The following is a 21,448-nucleotide window of genomic DNA, read 5'->3' on the forward strand; positions in this document are numbered from 1 at the left end:
GTGCAGGCTGTCAATAATTATTAAATATGAGTGTCTTCTTTATAGCAGAAGAAAATTATAGAATAGAAAAAGGGCACATACCTATTATTTTTCAAGAACAGAGGCAAGACATAGCTACAAGGGAATCAGTTAAAAAAGAAAAAAAATAGAATTCATGCGTTCCATAATTCTAAAATATCTGTAATTTATTGGTTTATAGAATTCTAAGAAATAGAATTATAGTTACAGAAGTGAATTTCAGAGTGTTTTGCCAAGAAGCAACATTGTTAGTAATGAAGACCCATGCCTCCAAAGCAGTGAAAACACAGGTCAGAAAGCGCAGGCACTAACACTCCCCCACGTCACTCAAAGGATAACCCCTCGTTTTGAACGTCCTTTGTTAGACTGTTGCAACACTCTTAGTTATCTCATTTCTTGGTCTAAACCAGATGCTGATATTTCAGGCTTACTGATGAAGGCTCAGTAAGAAGCCATGGTTGGTAAGCCAAAGATGGGGAGAAACTACAAAAAGAGCAGACACAGTGCAACACACATAGCGGCTAGGGGACACTGCCCTTCATAGCCAGTTTGTTTTGGCAGTTAATACAATAGCATAGTGCCTGATTAAGACTCTGAATCATGTTGCAGTCAATATATCTAATGGGGAAAATATTTTTATGTATTTATTTTTACTTATATATTTATATATCTAAAATGTTTTAAAACATATTTATAAAAAAAACTTTCCAAGATATTTTAAACAAAAATGTTCATGATGGAAGAAAGGATTTATTTAGAGGGAAATGTCATTTTCGCAGAATAATGTCAGAATCAGTTTTGTGGCTTGTTCTTTTGCTTGCCACGTTACATTGGGATGCACTTTTTCTTAATTGAAGTAGTCGGTTTCTAATGTGTTTCTAGTGTACAGCATAGTGATTCAGATACACACACACACACACACACACACACACACACACACACATTCCTTTTCATATTCTTTTTTATTATAGGCTATTACAAGGTATTGAATAGAGTTTCCTAAATGCAAATCAAATCAAAAGACCTATGTATCAATCATATCACTTCTCTCCTCACTACATACGTTGTTGTCTCCTTTGCTTCAGCCATGACTCACAAGTCAACTATATAAAATATTTAAAAATGTCTTAAAAGGTCCTAAATCTTGTATTTTACATCCAGAAGATAGAATATTGGAGGCAAAAAGTAAACCAAGTGATGCAAAAACTCCTGTAATGATATTGGCAAAGCCAAATCACTTGTTTGAGACCCATTGCTTTATCTGATTCACTATATCACCTTTGGAGGTAAAATCTCTGAATATTCTTGACAGTGAAACCTTGAAACATTACAAGAGCAGAAATTCTGAAAGTGATCTGCAGCAGGTTTCCACATAACCTTCCTACATGAAGTATGTAAGTATCTGCTAAACGTCACTTCTTACCAAGTCTGTATATTTCATTCTACGCAATAGTGGGGGTTCCTTTCCCTGAGGCAGTTCAGAGCCACTGAACATTGCCAAATGCTAATTTAGACTCATTCTTTTCAAACCATTAACAATGGCATTAAATCAGGCTAATATATTTCTGTGTCCTGTCCCTCAAAAATTAACAATATATTCTTTTTCATAAGGCACAAAATAATTTTTATTTTTCTCCCCAGAGCAGAGTATGATATATTGAAAGAAACATCAGTTGAGTGTTGGCCAATCTTGGGTAGTTAGCAGTGTTATCTTGATTCAGCTTTTTCAACTCTATGATTCCATTTCTTCATGTGTAAAATGTTGACAGTGCAACAATTCATGAGTGCTGGGGGAGGCTTTCTGTAACACGCCAGCCCCAGAGCCCAGGTGGTGCATAGAAGTAGCTCAATTTAGCATCCTTCTACCTCCCCTTTTCCTAACTCTTTTTTTCCTTTTTGTCCCAACGCCCAGAATTCATTGGGAGAATCAAATGTATTACATGCATGTTGAGACACATAAGGCTCTATTTCCATTGCCATATATAATTTCATCAATTCCATATTCTGCCATTTCATTTCCAGTGGTAATTTAACTCCACAAGTCTTCATACAATTCTCAGGTTGACAGCTTTCGGTATCAGACTGCTCAAGAAGTCTGCTTGAAGCCAAAGTCCTCTGAGTCGTGGCTGCAGATGTTTTAATTTTCCCAGCTCCTTCTCTCCATTCTGTTTAATAAGCCCTTTCTTCCCAGCCTTTAAGAAGTTTTTCATAAAGTCTTCATAAAGTCTCCTCTGAGTCGTGGCTGCAGATGTTTTAATTTTCCCAGCTCCTTCTCTCCATTCTGTTTAATAAGCCCTTTCTTCCCAGCCTTTAAGAAGTTTTTCATAAAGTCTTTCATAAAGTCTTCATAAAGTCTCCAAAAATTGCATCTCCTAGTCCTGCCCATTATGGGAATGCAAATCCCATGGCTGGTCTCTGAGAGTTCAGTCCCAATTACCTACCCATCTTAGGTGCCCATATGCCCACCAGGTATGCCTAGAACCTGTACAGGCTTAGAACTCTGGACTGTCCACTATCTGTGGCTCCACAACTGTGATGCTGAGGCACATATGTGACCTGTGGGTTGAGCACGTCGCTTAATGGACTGTCAACCCATAAGACAGATTACTTGCCCAATTCTGCTACTTTACAATGTGCTTCAGATTCCAAAATTGTAAATTACTGACCCTGGGTGATATAGTCAGTCCTCCACTCTGCTCACACAATTGAAGTCTTTCTCCATCCACCCCAAGTTCAAGATTCTACAATGAAATGCTTGACTCACTCATGAGTATAGTGATCAAAGTACATGCCTCTTTCCTGAGTGACCCGGGAGACAGGAGATATAGCGAGTTTATCTTTTTTATTTCCCACAACTAGTGGAATAAATAGCATCTTACTCATTGTAATTGCATAATAGGTTTTGAAAATATCTTTCAGAGGTGATGATGAGCATGTGTTTCTGCCCTGCACATCAGACAATCCTGAAGTTATGAATACAAAGGGAGACATGCCCAGGACATAACAGTGATGAGATGTGAAGGACAAAGGTGAGGCTCCTACTCTGTCTGATTAACTGAGGGACCAGGACTTCTCACTAGCAGATCCACTGAGCCATGTCTCCCACTGCTGGTACAGCAAGCTGGGGAGATGCAGTCAAGACCCGGCGGTGTATTCAGGTACAGCCATCCGTGCCAGCTCTGAACCACCCTGTGAGCTTGTTCCCCTGAGCTGGGCTGCCTCTGGCTTACCATGAATTAGGCTGCCGGTCCTCGGCTGGTGCCTGCTAGAGGAGGAAGGGCAACGGGTAGAGATTCAGGGGGGATGATGCAGGAGCAAGAAGGGCATGGCTGGGAGTCAGCAGGTGCTACATAAAACAAAGCTCCTGTGTGTGCACATAAACGTGGGCTCCTTGGGAAGCCCTTCTTGACTTCTCTGTCTAAGCTCCCCTGGGGTTCAGTATGAACTGATTTTAACTGACACACAAATACTGACCTAGAAATAAAAGGCAGGCGTGAGCCAGCAGGGTGTTCTCTGACGCTGCTACTGGGTGGGAAGGACAGAGGAGTGAGGCGTGGTCCCTCTGGGGCAGTAGGACTGCTTTCAGGGTCCATCTATAACGTTTCCTAAGGGAGTTGTGAATTGGGCATACTTATGACAGCCGAAACCATATAAAATATTAGAAATTAAATAGGTTAAAAGTATCTATTTTTCTTTAGCCAGAGATTGAATATACCATATTTATATTTCTGTAGCTGAGTTAAGTGGGAAGTTTGGATACATTGAGGGAAATTCACAACCATGCATTACTTAAGTCATGCTGAACTGAGGAGAGAATCCCTGCTTGGCTGAGAACTCTGTAAGACAGGCGTCATTACAGAAACAGTAAGCTGGAGTTTCAGACATTACTCAGCTCCAGCCACATTCTAAGTGATAGGCAACATTCTCCACGGACAGAAAACAACCGTGGGACCAAATTACACAGATTTACCCCAATTTCAGAAAGCTCTAGGTTCAAGGAACCTGCCCTGACTTGAAGGACTGTTTACAATTAAAACAAATGAACACACAAAATCATATAGACAAATTTCACAATTCCCACTAAAGATGAGTACCTACAGTCCTCAGTCTCTGCACAACTGTCCTACTGCGGTTAGAACATCGTGTACTGCAGATATTGCTGTGGTAAAACACACCTTTTCTCAGATTACACTGCAATTTTGACAACGAGTTGGAACTATTTTGTTTTCTGTTGTTATTTTTTAATGCCTGTTATTTTTTCAATGTAGAATTATTGTCCTCATTTTACTCAATGAAGAGTTCAAAATAGCCAATGAGGCGTTAGGGTTTTTTGTTTTGTTTTGTTTTTCAATTATTAGAATTGAATTGCAAAGTGTTTGTATGGTAAATATGATTCAAAATTATCTAATTTAATTAAATGGACTAGTAGAGTAGGAATAATAAATGTTGTCACCATCTCTGCTTGCTTATGAGTGTCTATAAATCCTAGACAACTGTCTATAAGAGTTTAGAAGAGTTCCTAGATTCCATAGCAAAGGGATAGGGACCTCGTTCACTTGAAAAATTCATACAGAGTATGAAGAATATTAAAAACCTTAAATAAGCAGTTCATCAATTCGAATGGAGCCTGTGTGCCCCTGACTAACAGATCTCACCTACCCACTCTGTTCCATTTGTCAGCTCACTGCCGTTGATTTGCCTCATCTCCATTTTCATCCAAAACTCCTTCCCAACTTCCTGCCTGCTTGTTCACTTATCTGCTAAGATCTTCATCTTGAGGTCCCAGAAGCATCTCAAATTCCAAACCAAATGTGTCATGTTTCCCCTTGATGTAAGCCTCTCTTTCAATTCTCTTTTCCTATTAGTGCTAGCCAAATCTCCCAGCTGCAAGAAGCTCAGAATAATAAAAGTTACTATATAAAGGTTGTATGTAATGTAATGTAATGTAATGTAATGTAATGTAATGTAATGTAATGTAACAGAACAGAACAGAACAGAATAGACTTTTCCTAGCTGTAGCTTCCTCTGTATCTCCAACCACTCTCAGGGCTGCAATGTCTTGTCTGCTCCATTTCTCAGTATCTCTTGCATCTGGCTCCTTTCCCCCCCGCCCCAAACACACTACCATCACCTTCTATTAAAACATTTCAATTGTGTCTTAACTACTGGTCTTCCTAAATTTTTTTTTCTTTGTAGACTGCCATCCATCTCATATACCTCAACGTATTAATTTTTCTAAAACACTACTGTGAGTACCTACGCCCTGCTTCAGTCACTTCACTGCCTTTAGGAACAAGCAGGGACCACCGAACGCTACAAGATCTGATACTGTCTCTGTGCTGGCCCACACCGTCCACCTACAGGGAGTAGCCTTCAGTTCAGCCACACTGACTCTGAATGTGAAGGCTGCACCCTGCCCTCCTTCTGTCCCTAACTCCTACTTGGCCCCACTCTCACCCCTACCAGCTTAAAGTGTGAAAACACAACTCAGCTGTCACCTGCTTTGGAGATTTTTTTCAGGCTGTAGACCCCTTGGAGCCTCAACTCAGTTTCTCTTGGAAACTTTTTTTTGACTCTAGACTTTATGTCCAGAACTGGCTAGATGTCCATCTGCTCTGCTTCCAAAACCTCTCACACATGTTTCTTTGATGACATTGTGCAGAAATCAGTGATTTTCTTACTTGTCTATCTGTTCTCCCATGACTGGTTGAAATGTTTTGTTTCTCACCCTGTGCTGTTTTTCTCATTTCCTACCTCCTGCCATGTATTAGTTATTTGTCTGAAGGTCCTCCCACTGACCCCAGCCTCTCAATACTTGATCTCAGTAACAGTAGATGCACAGACATTACCTGAATAAGTCAAAGAAATCATAAGAATCAAAGAGATTCTATGAGTTAAAAACTGTTTTCATGACAAAGATCTAGTCTAATTTTGCTACTATCATACACTGTGACAGTTTTCATCTCCTTTTTCAAATATTGGACTAATGTTATTAGAGAAAGTAGAAGCAATTTAATGAAGACATAATTTCAGGAAAACGTGTTTGACATGCACATCTATAGCTGTTTGCCAACTGTGTAAGTGGTGGCCTCTGATATACGTGAAGACACATCTACGTGGCCCAGAGTCCTTTGAGGACATGTGCCCCAGATTCTGCAAGTGACGTCAGGTAGTACCCTCTAGTCATCAGCCACTTCAAATATGGCCCCAGCTGCAGTGACCCACCTCATCCAAGCACAATTCCTTTCTGGGGTGGCCTGTATCCAATGAGTGACTGAAGAGGCCACTTTTGCCCCCACTTAGGACAACTCTGAAGAAACACTCTTTCTCCAGAGCTCCCTGTAGAGTTGGATGAGTCTGTCATCGACCTGCATCACAGTTCATCTTCTTCCTCTGCCCACTCCTTCCCCCTTTCCCTCCATCCACACATGTTGATTGCAAGGACACTCCCTGATAAATACCCTGCACACTGAACTCCATCTCAGAGATGGCTCCCTGGAGAACACAACCTGCAAGACTTTGCTTCATTTAAAATGAAAAACCAATCTACTATTGATAACACAACCACGTTTGTTTGTAACACATTGCCTCTGCATACTCCACCCATCCATCCACGTTGCTATTATTCATTTTGGATTGTAACCAGGGGACAGTTACCACGTGTGCTGGGTTCTCTTTTAATAAGACCCCTCTGGATGTGACTATCAGTGTGTTCCCATGCTCCTGAAGAACAGAAAAGGGATGACAGAAACAAGGGAAAAAGTAATTTGAAAATTCAAGACTGCTGCTCATAACCTTTAAAAAGTCTGTGCTTGTTTATTCATTTGTTCATTTTACTAATTTTCCTGCCCCAAGTTGAGCCAGTGTTCAGAACTGAATTTTTGTCTTTATCTATAATATGGGGATATGCATATTCACAAGCTCAGTAAGGATATGTGGAAAAAATGAGGAAGAATTCAATGCCAATATCTGAATTAGAGCCCAAGAGATCCCAAAAGACTCAACTTAGAAATACAAGAAAACCTGGCAAATAAAAATCACATACACACACACATACACAGATACCCAAGCACACACACATACCGCATACACTGCATCCTGGATTTCCAGTAGATGACGCCAAAAGCCCAGGGAGGGTTCATGAGCTGAACACAAGCCAACAGAGCAGCACAGCTGACGTAAGAACAGTGTAAATAAGCCCAGGCACTTACAGGCAATTAACCTACGACAAAGCAGGCAAGAAGATGCAATGGAGACAAGACAGTCTCTTCAGTAAGTGGCGCTGGGAGAACTGGACAGCCGCCTGCAAGCAAATGAAAGTAGAGCATTCTCTAACACCACATACAAAAATAAACTCAAAATCGGGTAAAAACCTAAATGTACGACCAGATACTATAAAACCAGAGGAAAACAAAGGCAAAACACTCTTTGACATAAATCGCAGCAACGGTTTTTTTAGATTCCTCTCCTAGAGTAATGGAAATAAAAGCAAAAATAAACAAATGGGACCTAATTAAACTTAAAAGCTTTTGCACAGCAAAGGAAACCATAAACAAAAACAGAAAGACAACCTATGGAATGGGAGAAAATATTTGCAAATAATACGACCAACAAGGGATTAATTTCTAAAATATACAAACAGCTCATACAGCTCAATATAAAAAAAATAAAACAACCCAATCAAAAAACGGGCAGAAGACCTAAGTAGATATTTCTCCAAAATGATACAGAGATGGCCAACAAGACACATGAAAATATGCTCAACACTGCTAATTATCAAAAATATGCAAGTCAAAACTGTGATGAGGTATCACCTCACACAGGTCAGAATGGCCATCATCAAAAAGTCTACAAATAATAAATGCTAGAGAGGGTATGGAGAAAAGGGAACCCTCCTACACTGTTGGTGGAAATGGAATTTAGTGCAGCCACTATGGAAAATAGTATGGAGGTTCCTTAAAAAACTGAAAATAGACTTACTATCTGATCCGGCAATCCCATTCTTGGGCAAATATCCAGAAAAGACAAAAACTCTATTTCGGAAAAATACATGCACTTCAATGTTCATAGAAGCACAATTTACAACAGCCAAGATATGGAATCAACCTAAGTGTCCATCGACAGATGAGTGGATAAAGAAAATGTGGTATATTTATACAATGGAATACTACTTAGCCATAAAAAGAAGGAAATAATGCCATTTGCAGCAATGTGGATCGTCCTAGAGATGATCATACTAAGTGAAGTAAGTCAGACCGAGAAAGACAAATACCATATATCACTTATATGTGCAATCTAAAAACTGATACAAATGAACTTATTTACAAAACAGAAACAGACAGAAAACAAACTTATGGTTACTGAAGGGGAAAGATTGGAGGGGGCATAAATTAGGAGTTTTGGATTAACAGACACACATTACTATCCATAAAATAGATAAACAACTGTATAGCACAGGAAACTATTCAACATCTTTTAATAACCTATAATGGAAAAGAATCTCAAAAGAATATGTGTGTGTATATATATATATATGTATGTAACTGAATCACTTTGCTGTACACCTGAAAGTAACACAACATTGTAAATCATCTCTACTTTAATAAAAAAAGAAATAAAAAATAGAAAAGTGTAACGGGAATAAATCAGAGATAAGAGTAGCTAACTCTTCCATGACTAGCAAGGTAGTTCTTAAGTAGGATGCTTATCCTGGAATACCAGATGGTGAGAAGAACCGGAGAGCCATAACTATGACAACTTAAGTAGAAAGGTAAGAAAAATAAATAAGTAAGTAAGTAAGTAAGTAAATAAATAAATATATAGATAGATAGATATTAAATTACCAATAAATCAATGAGCAAAAATACAATTAAAACATTTTAGAAAGAAAAAAATCCATAAGGCATAATGGAGACATATAATAAGAGAAACAAGAACTGTTCTTTCATCAGCTGGAAAGATGTACTTTAGACATAAAGGAGAGAAAAGACAAACTGCTTGAAATTTGAGGAAGCAAAACACTAAAACAAGCTACAAGAAACATGACAGCATCTCCTTTCAAAGCACTTTCGAGAAAAATGAATTACCTGTGCTCTTGTTAACCAGATGTCTGCAGTGAGAAATGGGGGAAGGAATTGGGTGGTTTCTTCAGGTGATTTTTATTTTTAGTCAATGAGACATTCCTTCAAGGATTTTCATGGAAGGTGTTTTATAGCTATAACCATATTATGTTGAAATAAATAGTTTCTTTAACATTTAAAAATGATGAACAACTTCAGAATTCATGAGAATTTCCATCTTTAACAATCAGAGTTACCTTGGACTTAGGAGCACAGGTTACTTTTCCCCTGGTTGGGGGCAATAACATATTTACTCAGAGACTTGTTAATAAAACAGTAGTTTTCTAATTAACCCAAACGAGCTTGCATCTCTAATATTTAAAGAAAAGCCATTTGAATCATGATGCCATCAAGAAAATGAACCATAGCTCATGTTGTCCTAACCCAGGTGGAGAAAAGACTCATCCAGATGGGTTACACTTATTTTATTTATATGGACTATCAATGCAGGCAAAGCCAGAGGACTCCAACTAGGGGTGATGGCAGCTAGGTTAAATGACAGGGACAGCCAAGATCCATAAAATCACTGTCATTCATTTTAAGACTTATCTTCTTTTCCCCATTAGCTTCTTTATGATAATTGTTAGTAATAGCTAGGTATTTACTTGAGGAGTATTTTTCATGACCTTGACTTACAAAAAGGTCATCCTTTTTTAGAACACTGGTTATTAATCATATAATTGATAATTCAACAAAATTGTAAGTCAATGAAATTTGGAAATTTCAGGGCATTGAATTAGTGATATAATGAAAAAGGAATACTATTAAATGCCTGAAAATAGGCCAATTAAAGACTTGTTCCTCTATATTCTACCCACATAATATTCACAGCAGCATAGATCTATGCAAAATGAATTCTACAGACACCCCCCTCTCTACTCCTTCAGCCAACTCTGTGTTCCTGCACAAGTCTCTTCAATTCTCTGAATCTCAATTTCCTCTTGATGAGACTCAGACAAGATGGCTTTAAGCACTAATATGTTTTGATTCTTTGAATGGAAGGTACAGAGTGAAATTTTCCAAGTATTTGTATCACTTGTAGACAAATTGGAAAATTCAGGTCTGCAAAACCAAGGTATTCTATTGTGAAGCCTAGATTAATACACATTATAAGTAACTAGCTCCTGCTTGACGAAATTAACAAATTCTTTCACTGACTTGAGTAGTTAGTACAAGGAAATCTATGTGCCTGGAGATATGATTGCAGCATATTTATGGTCATCAAGTATCAACAGATTTTATTATAAATCTAATTATCAGTATGTGAAGAATCCTATCTAGTGCAAAGAGAGAACAGGAAATAGAGAGTAAATTAAAAATATAAAATAATTTGACTAAAATAATTTCTGATATAAAATTAATTCAAATAAACATACATGTTAAACATGTATCAAAAGTCACACACACACATTGGATTAAAAACTGAGTTCAAGCAACATCATAAAATAAAAGGCTACAGAAAAGCAGGAGTTGAAAAAAAAATGGGAAAAGATCTACCAGGCACAAAGGAGAGTAATTTTTAAACCATATAATAGATAATACAAGGCAAAAAATACCAGAGGTCATAGCAGAAAATAGATAAATCAATTGTCTTTGGTAATATTAACACCCACTCTGATAAATAATCAATTTATCAGAGGACTAAAAAATCAGCAAAGCTAGAGATGAGATATAATATAATTATTAAATTTAATCTGACACATACAAATTTATACCCAACAAATATAAGAAAAAACAGATATTCACTAAATAGATGAAACATTCATAAAGAAAGCTTCAATTCAATTTACAGACTAAAATGATCTCTGACCACACCACCATGATCTCTTGATACACGGAGAAGAGTGGGAAGTATGGGTCACTCACTAGATGATATTAAGGGAACTGACTCAATAGACAAAGAAGACGCTGGGCACTCACTTCTACTGTGTCTACAGTCCTCAATGTGCACCGAAGACCTACACGTAGGTGGTGGAATATAAACATAGAGCAAAAACACGAAAAAATGTAGGAACGTATCTTCCATGAGCTCAGAGACTTCTTAAACATGATCCCAATGAAGACCATCAAAGATAAAGAGTCAAAAGACAGAGCTGGAAAATATATCGACAACCATTTCTAAGTAACAAGAGTTTCTTATTTACATTAAAGAACTATAGCCAAGCTGGGAGAAGTAGCAGGAAGACAGATATAAAACGGGCAAAGGAAATGCACAGATGGGACACCAAATAGCTAAAAAGAATATGAAGAGATGCCCAGCCTCAGTCGTGATGGAAGAAGTAACAAATTAAGACACTGCATCCATTATATTTGTTAGTGAGCCCAGAAGAATGTCTCAACAGTGGGGACTTGGGTTACAACAAACGAATCTTGGTGTCAGGACGGAGGTGATGCTCTCATTTCCCTCTTTAAGACATTCAAAAATTCCTAGAGGGCTGTGTTTCTTTGAGAGTAGACAGATGCATCAATGTATCCTTATAGAGGAAACTAGTTTCTGAGTTTGTTGTACGACGCAGTTGAAGGAACGAGGATGTTAAAGAATGTGAGGGAATAAAGTATGAACTTGTTGTGTATCTATTTTATATGTATTAGTTAGTATCTGCAAACTATAGTTCAATAAAAATATATATTTAAGAGTTTCTTTAAAAAAAAGACAGCGAGGCAGGAAGGCAGTGGCTCACTGCTGTCCCCAACTGGTGGCTTCTGTGGAGAAGGGGGAGAATTCCTTGGAGCTGCCCTGGAGGGAACAAGGGGACCAGAAAGAAAGGGGAGACTACAGAAGACAACGTGCATCCAACAGGAGGAAGACATGTCTGATAGCCACGGCCAAAATCTGAGCACAGCTGAGGGGCAAGCTGTGGATCACACAGGAAGCTGGTCTAGATGAACTCCAACTTCAGGTGTGTTGCTAAAGTTCTATCCTTGTGTCATCTATTTGCACATTGGTAGGCATATATTAGATATACTTATCTATGTCTATCTACATATGAATATAATACACATAAATATTATACATGATTTTAACACACGCAAATACTTCATGTGTGAATGTAATATCTTCCTATTTATAAATAAGTATAATACACATGGATATTATTTATGTCATATTGTGCATGTGCATAAACTATACAATTCTGTTGAATTTATATATTTTTACAAATTACTTTTGTTCGTACCAATCCATATTGAATGATTTTGGGTAATTGAGAGTTATTTTTTCCTGATTTAAAATATCATCAGAGAACTCTCACTTAGCTACCAAAGTTCTTCCTGCGTGTGTGCATATCTGCACAGAGACTGATTATGAGTGAGGCACTGAAAGTGTGAGGAATCTTCTTGCCGTTTTTTCCTTCCTTTTTCCTCTACTTAATTCTCTCCTCCTTTAAGTCTCCATGTTTAACAAGCATAATAAATACTGCAAAACACTGTTTCTCCTACAATTTTAATTTTAACCGAGTAAAAATTTGCATTCTTTGACTTCAGAACAAACCCAATACCTCATCTCTTTCTTTTCCTCTACTTGGAGGAAAGCAATTTGAGATATTATTTCTTAAAAAATGTAATACAGTGTTTCCTTAAAGAAAGGTACCAGTCTCATTTTCCAGAATGGAAGAAAAATTACAAAGCAATCTACCTCCAACACAAATCTGTCTGAAGTAAGCACTCAGGCTGAGTCTCCAGCTCAATTTTGACATCTTAACCAAAGTAAAGAACTCTTCCGTGGAGGTCTGAGAGAATGAATCCTCAGGTCAGGCGAGTAAACGCGGCCATTTAAGCACATCTCAATGTGAGTGCTTCTCTGGTAGTTTGGAAAGGAGGGATAGTGAAAACTCCCTACTTGATCAGCCTTCTTCTGTCACATTAGGGTGTTAAACTAGCAAAGAGAACGTAAATTTGAAATCATAAATGACCACAAAAATGTTACACATTTCTTGTATTCCCTTTATATTCCCTCAGCAGATCTATTATCTTCTGTTATTCATAATACAAGCTATACATTCCCTAAGTAGTTGTTGAAAATCGACATAAAAGTTATGCCAATGACTAAAATTTTGGTCACAGAAGACCCTAGCAAATAGGACCCTAAATTAAACATTGCTCAACTTTAACAACGCACCTAAAAGAGAAAAATAACCTGGAAATGTTATGTTTTCTATAAACAGTATCGCAAACAACTCCAGTAGCTGGAGAGAGGAGAGTGTGAGAAAGCGAAAGCGGTGAATTCGGACTCCCCACTCCCGGCGGAGCTGGGTTTAGTACCGGCTGGGAGCGGACGGTGCTCTGGTTGGAACAGCACATGAGAAGACGTCGGAAAGCGGGAGTGGGTGACACGGCCAAGGTGGTTTCCGCGCACAGAGCTGTAGCTCTGCCTGGGCCAAATGCCATTAGCTGTCAGGGGCCCTTGAAGAATGATGTCATTAGAAGACCTCACTCCTGGCTGCTCACTTAGAGATGGAGACATTCTCAGCAGCATTTTTAACACAGCGTCCACTCCTCCAACGGCACCAGCGCGGCCTGCCAGACTGCTGCGATGCCAGTCAGGTGAAATGCAGCCTATGGTCCGAAGCAGGAACTTCGTGCCAAATCGTGCAGCAGAGGGTCTCCGCTAGGCTGCGGAACACAAAGGGTCACCGCCGTAAGGGTCGGAAACGCTGTCGACGACGCCTAATTCTTCAACCAGTTTGAAGCAGGACACGATAAAAATCTGTCTCAGATTAGAACTGGAAAAGTGCTACAAATATGAGCACTGAAATGAGACATGGAAGAGTGAGTTCTGTGATTGCTTTTGCTGCATTTCTAACATCATCATCTCCTCTCATTATTGGCAAACGTTAATTTTAAAAACTCACAAAATACAACTCTGAAAGTTAGGTGCTTCTTAGACTACAACTGCACCCATCTCTCTCTGCTAATTTTAGCCCACTCCCCAAATCCATACTTCAAAGTTCCTCTGGTCTGAATCCAGAATGGTGGTCCACAGACACTTGATAACCAAACTCTACCCTTCTTAAGACTCTCCCAAGCCTCTCATATTTTAGGTTCCCTCTCTTGGCCTTTCCATCAACCAGATTACAACTTCTGGAGTCATCTTTGGTTCTTAACCACCCTCACTCACCAAATCCATTCCCTCCTCTTAATCTCTTCAATTTAACTAATGCTCTCTCTCTCTCTTAAAATAGGTGCTCAATATTTCATGCCCTTATTTCTAAAATAGTCTCAGGTCAAGAAACTTGACTTTTTAAATAGTGTTCTTCCTAGGCTTTTGGACTTAATTTCTTCTCACTTCAATCCTGGCTTCCCACTGCCATGTAGCTTACTTTTCAAAAACACACCACAGGGTAGTACTGAATGCAAGGATGTGTGTTTGAGTCTTGAATACATCACTAGACAACCCTGAGCAAGTCTCCTGCTCACTCTTACTCTGTTTCTCTGATGATGTTTATCTACATGACAGAGTCACTGTGAGTATTAATTAAGGTGACACATATGAAAGTGTTTTGTAAACGACGAAGTTTTATATAAATATAAATATAAGGTGACATTTTTATCTAGTAGCCAATTAACTTTCTTGGCAGTGTTGGTCCCTAGCAATTAGAACACTCAATTAGGCTACTGTTCAAGTTCAATGTGGTGCCTAAAATGAGGCAGGGAAAGCTGTGAAATGTGTTAAATATAACACTGCCTGTTAAACTGAAATGAAGTGAAAGAAGGGATTCTGACTTTTATTTCTCCCTACAAGTTTGAAGGCAGCACAATTGTCTTCTGATTAATATATTTTTGAACTGCTGAAGTTTCCGGCATTATCAATGATTAACGTGTCATTTACATCAATCTTTGAGGGTTTTTTTTCCAAATTTCCCAAGTCATATGCTACAAAATAAATGAAGGGGACAAAAAAGCAAAAAAGACATGACAGAAAAATAGTATTGTTTCCAAATGTCAGCCAAACACCGCTCCCCTCCACACACACACACACACACACACACACACACACACACACACACCACTCTATTCAGGTTAAAAGAAGAACTTCCAGGAAACAAGATAAAAATGGCTGGTTTCACAGTTTGCAGCATTATTCATGGGAAAAAGTGGGACCATTTCCAATGAACTTTTGAGGTATCATATTTGCTCCTCTATAATTATCTGAATAAAATATTCACTGTGTATTCTACCAGCAAAGGTAATGGAGTTGTATTTATATGCATAAAATAAGAAAGACTGTCTTCTGATCCTGATCCACAGAGAGTCAAAAAATCTGTCTTTTCCTGTAATTCAGTTGATTTCTTATCTCTCCCTTTATCATAATACTTATCATAATTGAAAACAGCAAAGGTTATTAATTTTTTAAAAGCTTTGATGGACTGTACTCCTAACCACTAGAGTATGATTTAATTTACATGTTTTATTTCAAAACATTTTAAAATTCAAATTGAAGTGTTCAGAAGTTAATTTGGTTACAACCTTTCTTGTGACATCTGAGGAAAGGCTAATATTATTAATGGTGTATAATTGTTACTATATATTGAAAGTTAGAAGTCATCTTAAGCAAGAAATGCAAGTGGTATCTTAAATCAAATTACTCTGAGTAATTTTGCTAGAGTGCAGTGCATGTGAATCTGATTAGCAAAAAAGCATGCCCTAGGCTGACATACAGGAATCCAGAACTTACTATTCTTCACCTGGGAAGCCCCACGCAGCAGGCCCCTCCCCAGCCTTCCCTATCCATGGTCGTACTTGGCTTCCATTGTCTAACACAGTTCTTTTTACCTCTGAGGTTGGTTTCCTGTTGGAGAGAATTCTTCATCATTGGGTGGGACTTACTTTCTGAGGTGCTGGGCTGCTCGGGGGCCTTCTTTATGGGGCATATTTTAATAAATATAGTGAATTCACAAACTAGAGTCACTGTCAGTCCTGTTCATACTTTAATTCACTGTCTTAAGACAACCTGAAATGTCTGTTGTCTTCAATTTCCCCCCCCCCTTCTTCTGATAACCGCGTCTTCTCCCTGGTTTGGGGGTGCAGGTGGAGGCAGGCAGCCGATCCAGGCACCTGCTGTCCTGGCCACTGTGACTGGAGCAGCAGTGGGCTGTGGCTGAGTGAGCTGACCCAAGTCCCTCCCTAGGCTCTTCCTAAGCAGAATGGCTGGGGAAGGGCTCTTTTCTTTACTGTAGCTCGTGGGCATGTGAGTCCAGAGATGTCTAGGGCCAGTCTTCCTGCCACCTGGAGAAACTGCTCTGAGGGAAGTAAGCCAATGTTAAGAGGGAAGTGCCAAAAAGAGACGAAGGAAGGTTCAAATGGCAACTGAGAGCCTAGATCAGCCTCCTTGACTCCTACACGCTCCATGTCCGCCCCTCTCAAAGTCTGGCTCAATATGTCAGTCTCCATCCCTACCTCCCCCAACACACTGTTGTAATTGCTGTTAAATTAGTTTGATTTGGGTTCCTGCACTTTGAAATCAATAGGATAATGTTTAATAATAAATTGATTCATTCTAATCTAGGAAATTTAAAAAGAGACAAATTTAAATTTCAAACAGTCCTTATTTGAATGTTTGTCAGACTTTACCTTCAGATTTTTAGTGAATAGGTTTTACCGTGAATCTGACTAAGGGATTGGTATGTCTGTATGAAGTTAAACCCTGCAGTGAGGCACGCAGAGTCCCCTGATGGTCACACCTAGTCGCCGGCTTTACACATCGTCTATTCACAGATGTCTCCAAATCCACAGCTTGGATTCCTAAACTCCACCCTCACATATACAGATAATTTCCTACTTTATGGGCCCACCTGTTTGTCTAATGTGTGTTTTAACCTCAACACATCAAAAACCAGAGTCCTAATTTCTTCCCTCAAACTCCTCCATTGCATCTTTTGCCAAATCGTGGATGACAGCGCTGTTCTTCTCTTGCTCAGACCAGAATTTTGCAGTTGTCTTTCCATCTTTATTCCTCTGACAACCACATCCAATCCATTAGGAAATGCTGCTGATTAGATCTTAAAAATAGACCCAGAGTTTGTCTTGCACCGGTGACCTCTACTGCTACTCCCTGCTCCAGGCGCCCTCCCTCTCACCTGGATCAGCTCTCTGACAGGCTCCTCTGCTTGTCCCTTTGGCCCAGTCTCAGCACAGGAGTCAGAAGCATTCTTCTAAAACCTAAGTCAGGCCATATGACATCTCTGTTTAAAATCATCTGATAAATGTCCTCATCTTATTCAGAAGACAGACTCAAGTCCTCTTAACCCAACCCCTGGTGTACCAGGCCCTCCATGAAACAGCCTTGCTAATTCTGACCTCCTCTCCTATTAATTTCCCCCTTGTCCACTCTGCTCAGGCCACACGACCCTCTCGGCTGTTCCTCAAGTTTGCCAGGCACACTCCTGTTTTTGTTCTGTCTGTTCTCTTTGATAAGAATGTGTTTCCCCCAGGTATCTGCTTGGTATCTTGCACACCTCCATGTCATTGCTCAAATCTCACCTCCTCAGAGAACCCTTCCCTGACCCCCCTGTTAAATACTGCAAATCCTAAATCCCAACAACTGCCCTGGCTCACCATCAGCCACTTCTCACCAGTCACCTACAATGAAATACTGCACAAAATAACATTGTCCACACAAGACAGGAGGGAAGGGGCAGGGGCAGCCATTAAAAGAGCGACGCAGCAGTTAGTATCACGATGACGGCAGATTCGACTCCCAGTAGAACTGGTGCTTCAATACGCGCTCATTGAAATGCAACAGCTGCTAAATGGCAGCCCCACGGGCGCCACGGCAGCTTCAAGGCTGACCACAGAAGGTCAGAAAGTGGGCAGTGGCCCAGTTCCTGGGAATCCCAGCCCCATCCCGAGGTAGCTGGAACAATCCTCCCGCTTGTTAGCACATGAAGCTACTGAGCCCATAAGAACTAACAGTGCTGCACCTCGTGGCCTTTTCTCTTGCCTTTGCGAAGTGTGTGTTCGCTTTTGCTCTAACCACCCCCCCAGCTTGTGAACTCTCTGGGCTTCTGAGAAGACCTACACTTGCTCTGTGGAGTGTGCATCTCTCTGAGTAAGTCTCCCTTCACCCAACTACGGCTCGCTCTTGAATTCTGTCCTGTGAGAAGCCGAGGACCCTCACCTGGTGGGACACGTCCCTGGGACTCCCCTGCGCCTGGGACAGGGCTGTCCTCTCATGCCCCATTTTTCCTGTACCCTCCTTTTGTTTGGCAGTCCTTGCAAAGAAGCTGAAAGTGTCTATATTATGTAACATATGCTAAAATAAAGGAAACTCCTGAAAATAAAACATTTGATTAAATTGTTTCCTAAAATCATAGATACACTGGTTACAAGAGCCAATAAATTCTCCTTTGCAGCACATGCCAGTTTGAGGTGGTATCTTTCACTTACAGTCAAAAGACTTGAGACTAATACACTGATGGATGCTGGTCTGGAAACTTTAAGAATAAAAGATTTGAGTGGCTGTTGTTTGAATTTATGTCTCTTAGAAAACTGGCATTGAACTACTTATATTCATTTATTCAGTGGCCATATTTCTGGCAACTTTTTCCTGAAAGAAATAATATTAAAACTAGATAAAGCTAATGCATAAAGCAGTTCATTTGATACATCATTTATCACGGTTAAACATGAGAAATTAAATAGTTAGCACTTAAACAGACATTTTCAAAATGCAGATTGCAGACCCCAGGGCATCACAGAGACTCTTTTAGGGGGTTTACAAGAAGACGATGATTTTCATTGTGATACCGACACAATTTGCCTTTCTCGTGTTGACATCTGCATAGATGTGCAAAAGTGAGTAAGACTGCTGAGGTCTTAGCACAGATCTCGGCAGTGACCCCAAGTGTACCAGCAGGCATTCTACTGTTACCATCACATACTCCCAATCTTGTTTTTTTTTAAACCAGTTTCATGTAAGAACACTTGATGAATCAGTAAAAAAAAATGACTATTTCAATAAACCTTAACCCTTAAGTTAAAGTCATTTCTAATGTTCTATGATCTGTGTAATAAAATGCAAAGAATGCACAAAGCACCGTGCTGCTTACTGGATAGAGGGGTGACCTGAAGCAACGTATTTATGCACTGGCTTGTGTTACAAGCTCAACTAGCTACTTTTTTTCCATGGAATTCTAATTTTTCTTCAAAGAATGGATACTTATAAATTATAGTTAGTCAGGCTCGTGTAATTGGCAGATGTTTTTGTGGAAAAGAAATAAATGAGCACATCACTCTTAAAACTGATCACAGCAGATCGTGTCTGTTGCAGATAATGATATTCAAACTTCCAAGCAAAAAAAGAAAAAGAATAGATCTTTGGAAAACATGTATCTGCCACCATGAGCTTGACAGCTTCCCAACAGTTAAAGGTTTTTTTTGATGAGATCATGGTGATATTTTGATATTGTATAATGAATTGTGTCAACATTTCGAAGACTTGTACAATTCAGTGAATCAATAATTTCCAAATGATCAACTTGTTGATCATGTTACAAAACTATGTGTGGGTAAAACATTCATTCAAAGGGCATGATGGATCAGTCGACTTTAAGATAGCGGAGTACCATAGCTTCACTGCTATGGCTTCTAGTTCTCAGCTGTAGCCAATCATTAAGGTGCTGCCATGTGGTCATTCTTTACATAGTACTGAATACTAGCAGGTATTTTATGGGTATTTACTCATTTTAGTTGTTTACTGTTCGTCTGTCCTGACTGGAAGGAGGGCTCCATGAGAGAAAGGACTTCGTCTATCTTTCCATCATTGTTTTCCTTAATGCCTACAGTAGTTTAGGGCACAGAGTAGATGTTCCATCCATCATGGTTAAAGAAATGAATACAATCACAAAATGAAGTTTTACGCAGCTATGACCAATCTGGCTTACCAAGAACTTTTAATGATTTAAGAAAATTCTCAAGATATGTGGTTATTATAAAAAGATTCAAAACTATTTATGTGCAGGTATATCTAATAATATAATACATAACACAAGTTATATAACACATACTACATGATATATCACATACTGTGTGTGTTGGAGGGGTGTAGTTACAGGTGTTCCTAAACAGGTGAGCTAACAGGGTTTGTGAGAAAAGATGGTTGGGGAAGACCATGGGAAACCCGTGCAACTTTGTAACCAGGATACTCAGAGACAATCACTGGCACTGAAACAGGTAACTGGGCAGCTCCGGCAGACAGCTTAGCGCGGCAGGAGGCTGCTTCTATGTGTTTTTGATACTGTTTCATCACACATTAGAGCTACTTCTATGACCCGCTTCGTGCAATTATTTACATAATTGAAAATTTCCATTTTACGTTCAGTTGAGGAAACTGAATTGGGGAGTGGAAGAAATGGGTCCCCCCAAGGGTCTACCACTACAGGCTGTGTGTCCCTGGGTGGGTCTTGTCACTATTGGGCTTTACTGACGAGGAGGTTGGAGTTGAGGTGCATGAGCTCCAAAACTCATCCTGATGGTTCGAGTCCACGACTGTCTGCGGCATGATGCCATGACATGAAGTATAATCTAAAAGCCAGGAAACTTTTCTCTGAGGACCTTTAGTCAAGTAACTCCTATGGTGTTGCTTTGACCTGCTCATCTACTTTGTCTGAAGTCTTTATCCATCTTAAAATCTCCTCCAGGTGGATTCTAAGAATTCACTTTTAGGAGTTCTTAGGAAAACAAAGAAAGCTATTGCGCTTTAAAATGATCTGCCAGACAGCTAGATAACCAAGCCAATGACATGTTTCTTCTTCCTATGGTATGCTGAACAACACACAGCCTCTGGGAAACCAAGCCAAAAATTCACACGAAAAGAAGCCTGCATCAACCACAAGTCTTGTGAAGATGCATGAGCAGAGAGAACAGAGCATCTAACGATGTACTTTAACACGGCTCTCAACATGCAGGCCCTCAGGTTACTCCACTCCTCATCGCTGGTCTGGTGAAACGGGAGAGCTAAGTGATGGCGAGCTGCGTGGGGACACTGGGGAGAAAAGCCTTACCTTTGACTGTCACGTGGACACTCTGGCTGGTGGAGAGCTGAGGCTGAACCAGCACGTTGCACGTGTACTCGCCCTCGTCCACTTCCTTCTGCACATCCGAGAGCTTCAGAGTCCCGTTGTTCTCAAACGCCACTTGGCGGTGGTTAAAAGGCAGCAGATTAGAGTTCTTGTACCATTTGATGGAGTAGTATGGATAGCCAATCACCCGACAGTGAATGTACGTGTCCCGTCCTGCTATTGCTGTGATATTTTTCATTGGTCGAATGCTTGCAGGCCCTGGAGAGACACAGAGAAACTCTTGAAAATGATTTA

At 39.7% G+C, this 21,448-nt stretch overlaps 1 protein-coding gene across 1 annotated transcript in view; it reads right to left on the reverse strand.

The window, feature by feature from the left end:
• Positions 1-21,448, reverse strand: part of DSCAM (DS cell adhesion molecule) — a 664,041-nt gene that overhangs the window by 228,745 nt on the left and 413,848 nt on the right. Inside the window, exon 9 of the mRNA XM_064477198.1 lies at positions 21,137-21,412. Coding sequence (XP_064333268.1) covers positions 21,137-21,412 — 276 coding nt within the window. The remainder of the gene's footprint in view (positions 1-21,136; positions 21,413-21,448) is intronic.

This window comes from Camelus dromedarius, chromosome 2 (genome assembly GCF_036321535.1).
Source record: "Camelus dromedarius isolate mCamDro1 chromosome 2, mCamDro1.pat, whole genome shotgun sequence".
NCBI classification, from domain to species: Eukaryota; Metazoa; Chordata; class Mammalia; order Artiodactyla; family Camelidae; genus Camelus; species Camelus dromedarius.